The sequence below is a fragment of the Salminus brasiliensis genome, chromosome 15, assembly GCF_030463535.1.
Source record: "Salminus brasiliensis chromosome 15, fSalBra1.hap2, whole genome shotgun sequence".
NCBI lineage: Eukaryota > Metazoa > Chordata > Actinopteri > Characiformes > Bryconidae > Salminus > Salminus brasiliensis.
The window spans coordinates 34,492,818-34,505,108 of NC_132892.1; the positions used below are offsets into that span (position 1 = coordinate 34,492,818).

Consider the following 12,291-nt stretch of genomic DNA (forward strand, 5'->3'; position numbering starts at 1 on the left):
GAATAACTCTCTCTATATATATATTTATATGGACAAAAGTATTGGGACACCTGCTCATTCACTGTTTCTTCTGAAATTAAAACTATTAAAGAGCTGAACCTGCTTCTGTTGGAGTAACTGTCTCTACTGTCCAGAGAACAAGACTTTCTACTAGATTTTAGTCTTCAGCATTGCTGTGAGGATTTGATTGCATTCAGCAGCTGGAATGTTAGTGAGGTCAGGATGTTGGAAGGATGATCACCACCCCACCTTCATCATCCCAAAAGTACTGGATGGAGCTCCACCACCATCATTCCAGAGAACACAGTTCTTCCACTGCTCCACAGCTCCTCAATACTGGGGGGCTTTATACCCCTCTAGCCCACGCCTGGCATTATTAGGCAGCATGGAGCCAAAAGGGTCATGATGTTGATCTGCTCCAGAGAGTCCTATTCTATTGGCAGTACTTCTTCTCTACAGGGACTAGACAAGCTGTGTGTGCATTTGCACATCTGTGTCAGCAGTGGGTTGGGTTGTCCACAGCAAGGTCCTGAAATTCAGTGGTATCTGGGCAGATAAGACCATGCAAGTTCTCCCATTGGTCAGTCCTTCAGGAGCTGAACCTATAGGCCCTATAGGTCAGCCAGTCAGCCAATCGTTTCCAGTAGGTGGGACTAGTTTTGTAGATTAAATGTCAGTCTAATGTTGTTGGAGGCTCTAGATACAGACCATGTGTGTTGAATTTAGAACAGCTTAGAAATGCCTTATTTGCATCAGTGTTAGCTTTGTGCTAACATACTATTGAAATTACCACCAGGGCGCTAGCAGAAGTTAGCATTATTATAGAAGCAGGTTCGGCCTGGAGTCAGGGTGCTCTCCTACTGGATTCACCCTTATGTAGAGTGTGTGTTAGTGTGTGTGTGTGTGTGTGTGTGCTTCTGGGGGTCTCTGAGAGTAATGACGGGAGACAGAATTGGGTCATCAATCCGTCTGAAAACACACAGTGACACACACTCACGTTACACACACACACACACTCTTACACTCTGGTGTATTTCTCTTTCAGCTTCGCCTGAACCGAGAGGGAATCTGAGTGGCTGACTCCGCCCACTCCACCTGGCCCTGCCCTTTACTTACCTGTCACCATGGCCCTGTCAGTATGGTTGCTGTGGGTGTGCGCTGCCTCGCTGAGCAACATCGCCCCCTCTGAACAAGGTAGGTACTGCAGCACTGAGTGAAAAACTGATGGGTTTATAAAGTGGATTCATTAATAACCAATCAGGGCTGTTTGATTTATAGACTGGACATTAAATGAATGACCTGTGGGTTAGAAAGCTAAAGCGTAAATCAAGCTAGGTGGTTACACTAGGATTGCTGGGTGCAGGGTTCATGCGGGTCCTGGAAAACCTGAAAAGTCATGGAAAATGAAAATGAAAAGTAGTGATGCACAGTATATCTGCGGCCGATATATTATTTGCCAATATATAGATTTCAGTTATTGTCAGATATTGCAACCGATAACTTGTCTTTTGCACAACAGCATTGCTGTACAGCGAGGGGGAAATGAAGCAAGGGCTTTCAATACCTCTAATCTAATCTAATCAGTCATTTGAGAATTCTTCATTCCACTGATGTATATAAAGAATATGAAGGAGCTAGCATTAGCAAGTAAACAGGAGCAGCAGCAGCAACCGTTGTGTCTATAAAACAGGCATTTGAAAGTGGCAGAAAATTTGCTTAAAAAGTTTGAAAACTAAAGCCATCACAGACAAAATCATGCAGTTTATGGCTCTTGAAGACTAACTATTCTCCGAGGACCATTTACATTACATTTACATTTATGGCATTTAGCTGATTCTCGTATTACAGAGGAGGGTCAGTGTAGTGTTAGGAGTCTTGCCCAAGGACTCTTATTGGTGTAGCGCAGCATAGTCACCCAGCCCGGGAATCGAACCCCAGTCTCCCAAATGGTGTGGTAGCTCAGTGGCAGGTAGTGGTGTTATCTGTTGCGCCACACCAACCATCACAACCACCAGGGATTCCTTCGACTGCTTGAGCAAGGTCTGATGTTAATTGCTATGTAAAGTAATTTATTTATTTTTTTTGTAGTATTTAAGAAAGGTTACGTTATCGGTTTTTAATATCGGTATCAGCCACAATGAATGTGCGAATAATCAGTTATCATATCGGCCCAAGATATTCAATATCGGTTCATCCCTGCTTAAAGGTCTTAGAAAATATTGTAATAAGCTAATCTCATCATTTTGTACAATAATATAAAACACAAACTTTTACAGTAGCATAATTTTTACATGACCAGTCGCTGCCCGTAATTCAAATGACCATGCACAGTTTGGGCCGTGGTATCATGAACATGCTTTATGATGTTAACTAGCTAGCCTGGACCAGGACTAGTCTTTCAACTGCTAGCGTGGACCAAACATTCTTGTGAAACAAGTTATGGGAAGTTTTGGTCCTGGAATTCTTCGTTTTTTTGTACTTCGGTGAATCTGAAATTGGTTGAAGTGTATGATGCCGAGGTGGTTGCTGCAGTCTTTCTAGGTGGCTGCTGTAGCATAGGTTTCTAATGTGTTGCCAAATGATTGCTAAGTTGTTGCTATAGTGATGAAAAATGGTTGCTAAGGTGTTGATAAAGGTTGATAAAATTCTGTTAATCCATTGCTTCATCCAAACTCAACAATTTGAGAATTATATATTTCCATGTACATGATCAGCCATAACATTAAAACCCAATACTTTGTAGGTCCCCCTTGCTGGGAACATCCCACAAGACCTGCTTGATGTTTTGGAGATGTTTTGACCTAGGTTCCTATGCTTGACCACTGACCGTTCACTTGCTGCCTCCCATACCCACCCCTTACATTATGCTGATGTTAAGGGGAACATTTGGGATCATGACAGTATAAGCGGTTCTAATCCTGGTTCTCATCAGTTCCTCAGCAGTCAGGCTCTACTTCATCATAGCCTGGGGGCCAGTCCACACCTGCAGTGTATCTCTGTGGCCTTTGTCAAAGAGGGGACCTTAGCCCAGGGGATGCTTTGTGCTTTTCTCTCTCTGTGGGTCTGAGTTGGTACAGGAGGTCCAGAGAGTGCTGGGAGTGTTGTGTCTTACTGATGGCAGGGGGTGTATCTAGGGATGGCCTGCTGATTCCTTTAGGTAATGGGGAGTTGAGTGCTGTGGTGTTTTGATCAAACTCAGATATCAACCCGAATATCTCCTCGGCTTTCTTGGACATCCTTTCTTCTCATAAACACCAACGTCCTATGGAGCAAAGGTTGAGCTTATCCTTTAACAATCTGCACACCTTGAGTAGATGAAGCCCATCAGGGCCAGGTGGGCGATGGCCCAGGAGAGCGCTTCCTTTCTAGTAACGACTCCCTGAGATGTGTTGGAGGTCTTGGCAGCATCCCTGAGATGACGGTGGAGCAGTTGTGGAGCGTATGCTGGTCTCTGAACAACCCCAGAGTGGAGTGGAGGGTGTTGGTACGTGGTACAGTGGGTGATGATGTACCGTGGGTCGTCTATTAAGAGCTCTTAGCTGGTGTCGTTCATAGTCCAGGGAAAAGCTTCCATTTGGAGTTCCTTCAAAGCAGAGCATGGCAGCTCTGTTCTAAAGGGATAGGATGAGTGCTGTAGGTTGTGGGTGTTTGGCTGAAAATTGAATCCTGCAGCTGTTCCTTCAGATATTGTAGAATCTTAGGGAAATTTTACAGTTGTCCCGTATAGTTGTTTGGAATGGCTCGTTATTCAAGTTTCTGGAATTTCATCCAAATTGTGGATTGATCTCTGCATTAATCCCAGTTATGGCATCTGGAGGTGTTTCAGACCTTGATGAAATCCCTGAGATGACAGTGGAAAAGTTGGGGTGCCTGTGGTGGTTCTGTTGAACATCCTTTGAAGAACCTCAAGGAGTGGAGGGTGCTGGTACTTCAGTGGATAATAATACACTGTGGGTCGTCTATCAAGAGCTTTTGGCTGGTGGTTGGGCAGCGCTTTGTGGTTGTTTAATGTCCAGGGAAAAGCTTCCAGTTGGAGCTCCTTCAAAGCAGAACACGAGGGCTGTGTTTGGAGGGGTATGTCCTATGCGGCAGGTTGAATACTGTTCCTTCAGATGTTGGATCATTTCACACTTGTCCAATATAAGTCTGCACCCAGGACTGATTTTGGGATTGTTTGGAATGTCTCGTTACTGCAGGTTTGGGGAAGTTTCTTCTCTCTTCTTCAGGTTCAAGGTTCTTCAAAGGATGTTCAACAAAACCACCACAGGCACCCCAATGTATGCACTGTCATCTCAGGGATTTTATCAAGGTCTGAAACACTTCCAGATGCCATAACTGGGATTTTGGATTGCGTTAATTCCAGTTATGACAAGTGAAGGTGTGTCCGGCATCTCCTGAACATTTTCTAAACAAGCTTTAGAAAGTGGAGGGTGTTGGTACTTCACTTGATAAGACACTGGGGTCGCATCTCAAGAGCTCTTAGCTGGTGGATCTGTGGTGTTTCGTTGTCGTTTAAAGAAGTTCATGGAAAAGCTTGCAGTTGGAGTTCCTTCAAAGCAGAACATGAGGGCTGTGTTTGGAGGGGTAGGTTGTATGCGGCAGGTTGTGGGTGTTTGGCCAAATCCTGAATACTGTTCCTTCAGATAGTGGATCATTTCACACTTGTCCAATATGGTCTATTCTGACAAGTGGAGGTGTGTCCGACCTTGATAAAAGGTTGGAAGTCTATTGTGGTTCTCCTGAACATCTTCTGAACAACCTTTAGAAAGTGGAGGGTGTTGGTACCAGCTCTTAGTCGGTGGATCTGTGGCGTTTTCAAGCTTCCAGTTGGAGTTCCTTCAAAGCAGAACACGAGGGCTGTCGTGTTCTGGGGGATATGACGTGTTCTGAGGGATAGGATGAGTGCTGTAGGTTGTGGGTGTTTGGCTGAAGATTGAATCCTGCAGCTGTTCCTTCAGATACCGTACTATAGTCTTAGGGCAATTTCACACTTGTCCTACATGGTTGAGGCTGCACCCAGGACTGATTTGGATTTAGGGAATGTCTGGAATGACTCGTTATTGCAGGTTTGGAGAAGCGATGGGGCTTCGAGCAGGACGCTGCAAATGTTCCTCGATGAATTTCCAGAGATACGTTCACAGAGCTCTCTTCAGCTAATAGCTTTCACTCCACACCAGACCAGATATCAGTACTCTGGAAAGCTTCTGGGATCGAAGAAGCTTTCACACTCTCAAACTCGCTCGGCAAATGGTCTGCAAGAAAGCTTAAGTAAAAGCAAAGGTGCTTGTTGGAACCCAGAAACGTGGTCTTCTTTGGAACAGGGTCACAGAAGAACTTTCAGTTCCTTACCCAAAGAACATTTCAGTGTACGCCGTTTTTTTAATAACCTCAATTTTGCGAATGTGGACCACGCTAGCTGAGGCAAGGAGGAGAACTCGAGAAATTTGGGAGTTCTGGAGTTCTGGAGGGGCTTCGAGCTGATGGGCCAGGTAGAGGTTGAGTATGATTGAATGATCGGGAGGAGGTGTGTAGAAATGGAGGGGAGGAGTTTGGGCGTGGTCCTTCTCCCAAACTTTTAGTTATTACATAACTCCATACAACGTTCTGAGGTTCTGAACCAGGGCAAGGCTAGGGCTAGAACTCTTGTCGCACCTTTCTCTTGGTTCTCCTCTTGTTCAGATCCTTCTGGGTCCCTCGGAACCTGATAATGGCTTGGCTCTTCACTTCAGCTGCTGGACTTCAGCTCTCCTCTGATCTGCAAGAGCTCTAGCCAAGTCTAGCTCCAGTGGTGCCAGGCTCGCTCTCTCCTCTGTGAGAAGCAGAAGAAGGGAGTGGGCAACTGGGGCTTTGCCTCTGGGCTCTCTTCCTCATTGTCTGTACCTCGTCATACCCCTGCCTTATAAAGAATCCAGGCTAATTTCATTGCACTGGATTAAAGAAACAGAAAGGAAACCGCTATCTGCAGACAGAAGTGTGTCAAGTGCGGTACATTAGCTAATAGCGCTTGGAACAGCCTTCCTGAAGTATGAATTGTGCCCGTATGTCCATGTTCTAGATAGCAGTGAGTCATACAGTGACATAAGCAAGTCTGTTAGAGATTTCTGAGCACCTCCACATAGTTCAACCTCTCTGGAGACTCTGGAGACAGGAGGGCAGTCGATCGTAAAGGTAATTTTGATATATATAATGAGATGGGAGCCTCCCACCCCCCACCCCCCATCCAGGTGGACAAGAACATCATTTCTGAAAACAGCACAGGTCTGTTAACACAAGTGAAGGCTGGTGATTGGCTGAAAAAAGTGGTCCTTCGCTAGAGGTTACAGGCATGCAGTTAGCACCATGCTAATTGGTGGGTCATTTTTAATGCTTTGATTCCAGAGGGAAGTTGCATCGTCGCCGCAGACACATAAAGACAAGCCGTAGTTTAATAAACGGCGTTAATGATGCCTGTGCTAGAACACAGCGGTAAAAACAAAGAATCAGAACTGGATCTTGCTTAGAATACACTACATGGACAAAAGTATTAGGACACCTATGCATGCAATCCCATTCTCAACCCACAGGCATCCACCTTTGCTCTAAGCTCTGTAATACCACTCACAGCTGATGGAGGAGGAGGAAGATCTAGGAAGGAGGAAATAATTTCACCAGCTGACTTGTTGTAGTTGTTGGTGCAGCGGTGTCTCCTATTACATGCAGAACCACACTTTTTAGAACCCACTCCTACTCTTTCACTAATGTGTGGAAGAAAGGCAGACTGCAGGACTAGGGGCTCAATTTGATACCCCTGTGGCTGACCAGGACTGAGGCAAACACCTGAAAGAGGTGCGTCCCCATACTTTTGTCCATACAGTGTGGCCATTATTATCTGACCACTAGAATACGCCTGGATTGGCACCGGGTCGGCACTGAGTCCAGATTACCAGCCTTACATGCAGTGTCAATTCCGGGTCTGTCTTTGGACGAAGGCCTGCTGGGTGAGGAAGACTGTGGTGTGAGACTGTGGTTCACTCTTGATCATGTTAGCGTGGGTAAAAAACTGCATGCAGTCGGTCTGGGCTCTCTTTGTGTGTGTGGGGAGGTTTTTTTTTCCCTTTGTCTGAGAGCTCTTGCACTTTAGCTGGAAACTCCATCTCCCGCACTGTGCTGGTCTGGTTTCCATGGCAACCTGTGGGAATATGGCCGCAGGCAGGCATCTCAGAGGCTAGCGCGACTGAATTCGCCTGCTTGCTTCAATCTCGGTGTATCTTTTTGTGGGTTTGTTTGTTTGTGGATGTCTGTATTTTCATCCAGGGTTTGAGCTGTAGGGCCACGTTCCTGGGGATCGCAGCGTTGGACGCTGGCTTGTTCGTTTTCCAGTTGTTCCTCACAGTATTCGGGGGGGGGGGGGGGGGGGGGGTTTACAGGCTGGGTTTGTTTTATGCCCCCTGTAAAATGTATACAGTAGTTTTCGTGGTTTAGATTGTGGAGTTCTTCCAGCTGTTGTACTGTAAGGTGTGAATTGTGACCATATGCTCATTCACAAAGACCTCCTCTAAGTGGAGGACACCCCTACTAATCACTTAGTTATTAGCCTCTAGCTCTGCAGTCTGTCTTTCCTCCACACATCAGTGAAAGAACGGGAGGTTCTGAAGAGCTCACTGAACTCCAGCGTGGTTCTGTATGTAATAGGAGACACCGCTGCACCAACAACAACAAGTCAGCTGGTGAAATCTCCTCCCTCCTAGATCTTCCTCCATCAGCTGTGAGTGGTGTTATTATTGAACAGTGGAAGAGTTTAGGAGGAACAGCTCACAGAGAGCAGCTCAGCCACCGAGTGTCTGTCAGACCACGTAAAGTTACAGAGCGGGGTCAGGGCCGAGTGCTGAGCTCAGAGCAGAGTGCAGAAAAGCCTCCAACTGACTCAGTAACTGCAGCAGAGCTCCAGACCTGCTGCTGCTGGTAGAGCTGAGAGCAAAGAGGGACCAGCTCCATATTAATACAGCCTATGGGTTGAGACTATGGAACATAGTGGTGAGAAAAAGAATGTGCAGGAAAAGTTAAGAAAAAGTACAAACAAGAGATGAAAAAGAGGAACTTATGAAGTTACCTAATATTTAATATAGTAAATAAATATGCTTTGAAATCTGTCATTATTAGGTACATATTTCCATGCTCCTTATATTTACCTATTAAAGTTTTTCTTCATAATGTGAATCTAGCAGTGGTTCTTCATACTGTTTCAGAATTTCATGATGAACGGACCAATAGAAATGCTCCAAAATGACCTAAATTTAAATATTTTGACATCAACTTCCATTGAAATTTGTGTATGGCAGTGACTGTATATTTGATCTGACCATGTTCAGTTGAAAATATGATGAGTCCTGGTGTCCAGGGGCATTAGGATGTGTCTGAGGGAATAGGTCTGCGGGATAGGACGTGTCTGGGGGGATAGGACATATCTGGGGGGATAGGACATGTCTGGGGGATAGGATGTATCCGGGGGATAGGACGTGTCTGGGGGATAGGACATATCTGGGGGAATAGGACGTGTCCGGGGGATAGGACATATCTGGGGGAATAGGATGTGTCCGGGGAATAGGACATATCTGGGGGAATAGGACGTGACCGGGGGATAGGATGTATCCGGGGGGATAGGACGTGTCCAGGGGATAGGACGTGTCTGGGGGGGATAGGACGTGTCCGGGGGATAGGACATATCTGGGGGAATAGGACGTGTCCGGGGAATAGGACATATCTGGGGGAATAGGACATGTCCGGGGGATAGGATGTATCCGGGGGGATAGGACGTGTCCGGGGGAATAGGACATATCTGGGGGAATAGGACGTGTCCGGGGGAATAGGACGTGTCCGGGGGATAGGATGTATCCAGGGGGATAGGACGTGTCCGGGGGAATAGGACATATCTGGGGGAATAGGACATGTCCGGGGAATAGGACATATCTGGGGAAATAGGACGTGTCCGGGGGAATAGGACGTGTCCGGGGGATAGGACGTGTCTGGGGGGGATAGGACGTGTCCGGGGGGATAGGACATATCTGGGGGGATAGGACGAGTCCGAGGGGATAGGACGTGTCCGGGGGGATAGGACAAATCCGGGGGGATAGGACGTGTCCAGGGGGATAGGACATATCTGTGGGGATAGGACGTGTCTTGGGGGATAGGATGTGTCTCGGGGGATAGGATGTGTCTCGGGGGATAGGTTGTGTCCAGAGGGATAGGTCGTGTCCGGGGGGATAGGACGTGTCACGACTCTGGTAATTGGAAAAGAGGTTGTGACTGGTTGAGCCCTAACGAGTGAGCTGGGTAATTGGCTCTCCTAGGCAGCTCCTCTAGACCTCCTTTCCGGTTATAAATTTCAGAATGTTCAGAATGTGTAAACGGACCGTTTCTTTTATTTACATTACCTTAATTTTCCACTATTCGTGATGTTTTGTTCTTTATTTCTCGTAGTTCTCACAGATCTTCTCACCACCTTATCTGCATGCTGTAAAAAGGCCTAATGGTAGCTGCCCTCTTAATGCCACCTGTCTCTCTCTCATTCTCTCTCTCTCTTAGGTCTGAGCAGGGCAGCCATGCCGTTTGGTCTGATGCGACGAGAGCTGGCGTGTGAAGGTTACCCCATAGAACTCCGCTGCCCGGGAAGTGATGTCATCATGATAGAAACGGCTAATTACGGCCGAACGGATGACAAAATCTGCGACGCAGACCCCTTTCAGATGGAGAACGTCCAGTGTTACCAACCAGATGCCTTCAAAATCATGTCCCACAGGTGTGTGTTAAAGATATGTGGGTATCTACTCATATAAGGGAATCAATACAGGGCCAGAATGATACATGCTAGGTCAGCAGTGTTGGAGCCATCAGCAAGCTTCTGCCAGCTCCAGAGCATGATGCTACCACCACCATGTTTAACAGTTTGTACAGCGTTCTTGGTTCTGACTACCCGACCTTCACTTCTCCCACACCTTTTGTCTCATCTGACCATAAAACTTTCCTCCAGAAGCCCTTTTCTTTGTCTGTGTGGTTAATTTTGGAGGCGGAGCTTCTTTCCGATACTTTTGGGATGAGTTTTGGGAACACTCTTGCTGCTGAATGCATTCAATCAAATTCTCACAGCAATGCTGCTCCTCCAAAATCTAGCAAAAAGCCATCTTCTCTGGACAGTGGAGACAGTTACTCCAACAATAGCAGGAGACACTCATTTTAATAATGTTTGATTTCAGGGGGAACCGTGAATGAGCAGGTGTCCCAATACTTTTGTCAATTTACTGGTTTTCAGGAGAAAGTGAGGGGTTCAATCTGCCTCACCCTGACTCGCCCAAACTCTAGCATAGTCGTGCACTTGAATATGGTTAGTGAGTCTGTGTGTGTGTGTGTGTGTGTGTGTGTGTGTGTGTCCACACTGGCGCCACGGTGTCTCCCTTCTGTTTGTGCTGCTGCTGTTTCCTAGAAGAGCAAAAATCAATTCCTCCTCACTCTCCTCTTACAGGGAGAGACGCACACAAACAGATTAGCACATTAGCTTCATTTAATCGCCCAGCAAAGAGCGATGAGCAGCGAGCGGGCGAGCAAGAGAGAGAGAGGACGGAAAGAAGATAGATTTCCACAGGCGGGAGGAGAGATACACGCTGCCGCTCTCAGCCCCGACCCATACAGTAATGTAATACAGTACTTATGAAACCCGAGCTTTACCCTGCCCAAAGAACACACCGGCTAAGCCAACCTTACAACCCCGTTACGTGCGCCATCTTCAACCAAAAGCCACAGTGACACTTCATATCTCCTTATGAAATACGTGGGACCCAGGCTGGACCAGAACACATGCTTACAATATTGCTATAAAAAGACAAAAGTATTGGGACGCCTGCTCATGCGTTCATTGTTTCTTCTGAAATCAAGGGGATTAAAAAGAGTCGATCCTGCTTCTGTTGGAGAAACTGTCTCTACTGACCAGAGAGGAAGACGTTCTACTAGATTTTGGAGGAGGAACATTGCTGTGGGGATTTGATTGATTGCGTTCAGCGAGAAGAGAGTTAGTGAGGTCAGGATGTTGGATGATTATCATCCTCAACTCCCCCAACTCATCCCTAAAGAAGTATCGGACGGAGCTCCACCACCATCATTCCAGAGAACACAGTTCCTCCACTGCTCCACAGCTCCTCAATCCTGGGGGGCTTTATACCCCTCTAGCCCACGCCTGGCATTATTAGGCAGCATGGAGCCAATAGGGTCATGTTGTTGATCTGCTGCAGAGAGTCCTATTCTATTGGCAGTACTACTTCTTCTCTACAGGGACTAGACAAGCTGTGTGTGCATTTACACATCTGTGTCAGCAATGAGTGCAGCTTAAAGTAACTGAATGCCTTCGTTAGAAGGGGTGTCCACAAACATTTGGACAGAACTGTTTTTTTCCTACCTGTTTTCATAGCATGAACACCAATTACTGATACACACTGCCTCTGTTTATTATTATTATTATTATTATTATTATTATTTATTAATACTCTAGTCCTCTAATAAAATACTATTTGATATAACCACAATAATACTAATCGTTTATTGTTATTGTTTATTAATGACTATAATAATTATTATTAATAACCCGTCTGTCTCTCTCAGGTGTAATAACCGGACACAGTGTGTGGTCGTTGCGGGTGCCGATGTGTTCCCTGACCCCTGTCCCGGAACCTATAAATACCTGGAGATCCAGTATGAGTGTGTTCCCTACAGTGAGTACACACACACACACACACATACACACGCACACACATACACACACATTCCTACACACAGACACACACACACACACTCAAACATGCTTACACTCACACACTCACAATATACTCATATAAAGGCTCACATACAGGAGAAACACAGTGGAACTCTCTCTCTCTCTCTCTCTCTCTCTCTCTCTCGCACACACACACACACACACACACACACACACACAGATGAACAAATACAGACTAAATACTCTCTTTTCAAAGTGTACACACACACTTTCACACACACACACTTTCACACACACACACACACATGCACTCTCTTCTTTCTTCCTTATCAACCAGTTCCCCATCCACCCTTCTTCTCTTCTCTTCTCTTCTCTTCTCTTCTCTTCTCTTCTTTTCTCTTCTCTTCTTTTCTCTTCTCTTCTCTTCTCCTCTCCTTTCCTCTCCTCTCTTCTCCTCTCTTCTCCTCTCTTCTTTTCTTCTCCTCTCTTCTCTTCTCTTCTCTTCTCTTCTCTTCTCTTCTCTTCTCTTCTTTTCTCTTCTCTTCTTTTCTCTT

The 12,291-nt window shown here is 46.1% G+C and overlaps 1 protein-coding gene across 2 annotated transcripts in view; it reads left to right on the plus strand.

Moving 5' to 3' along the window:
• The window catches only part of LOC140535664 (adhesion G protein-coupled receptor L1-like), a 70,924-nt gene that overhangs the window by 18,361 nt on the left and 40,272 nt on the right, over positions 1-12,291 (plus strand). For both annotated transcript variants that reach the window (XM_072657087.1, XM_072657088.1), the window contains exons 2-4: positions 1,046-1,194; positions 9,562-9,775; positions 11,626-11,735. In XM_072657087.1, the coding sequence (XP_072513188.1) occupies positions 1,125-1,194; positions 9,562-9,775; positions 11,626-11,735 (394 nt within the window). In that variant the 5' untranslated portion in view covers positions 1,046-1,124. The remainder of the gene's footprint in view (positions 1-1,045; positions 1,195-9,561; positions 9,776-11,625; positions 11,736-12,291) is intronic.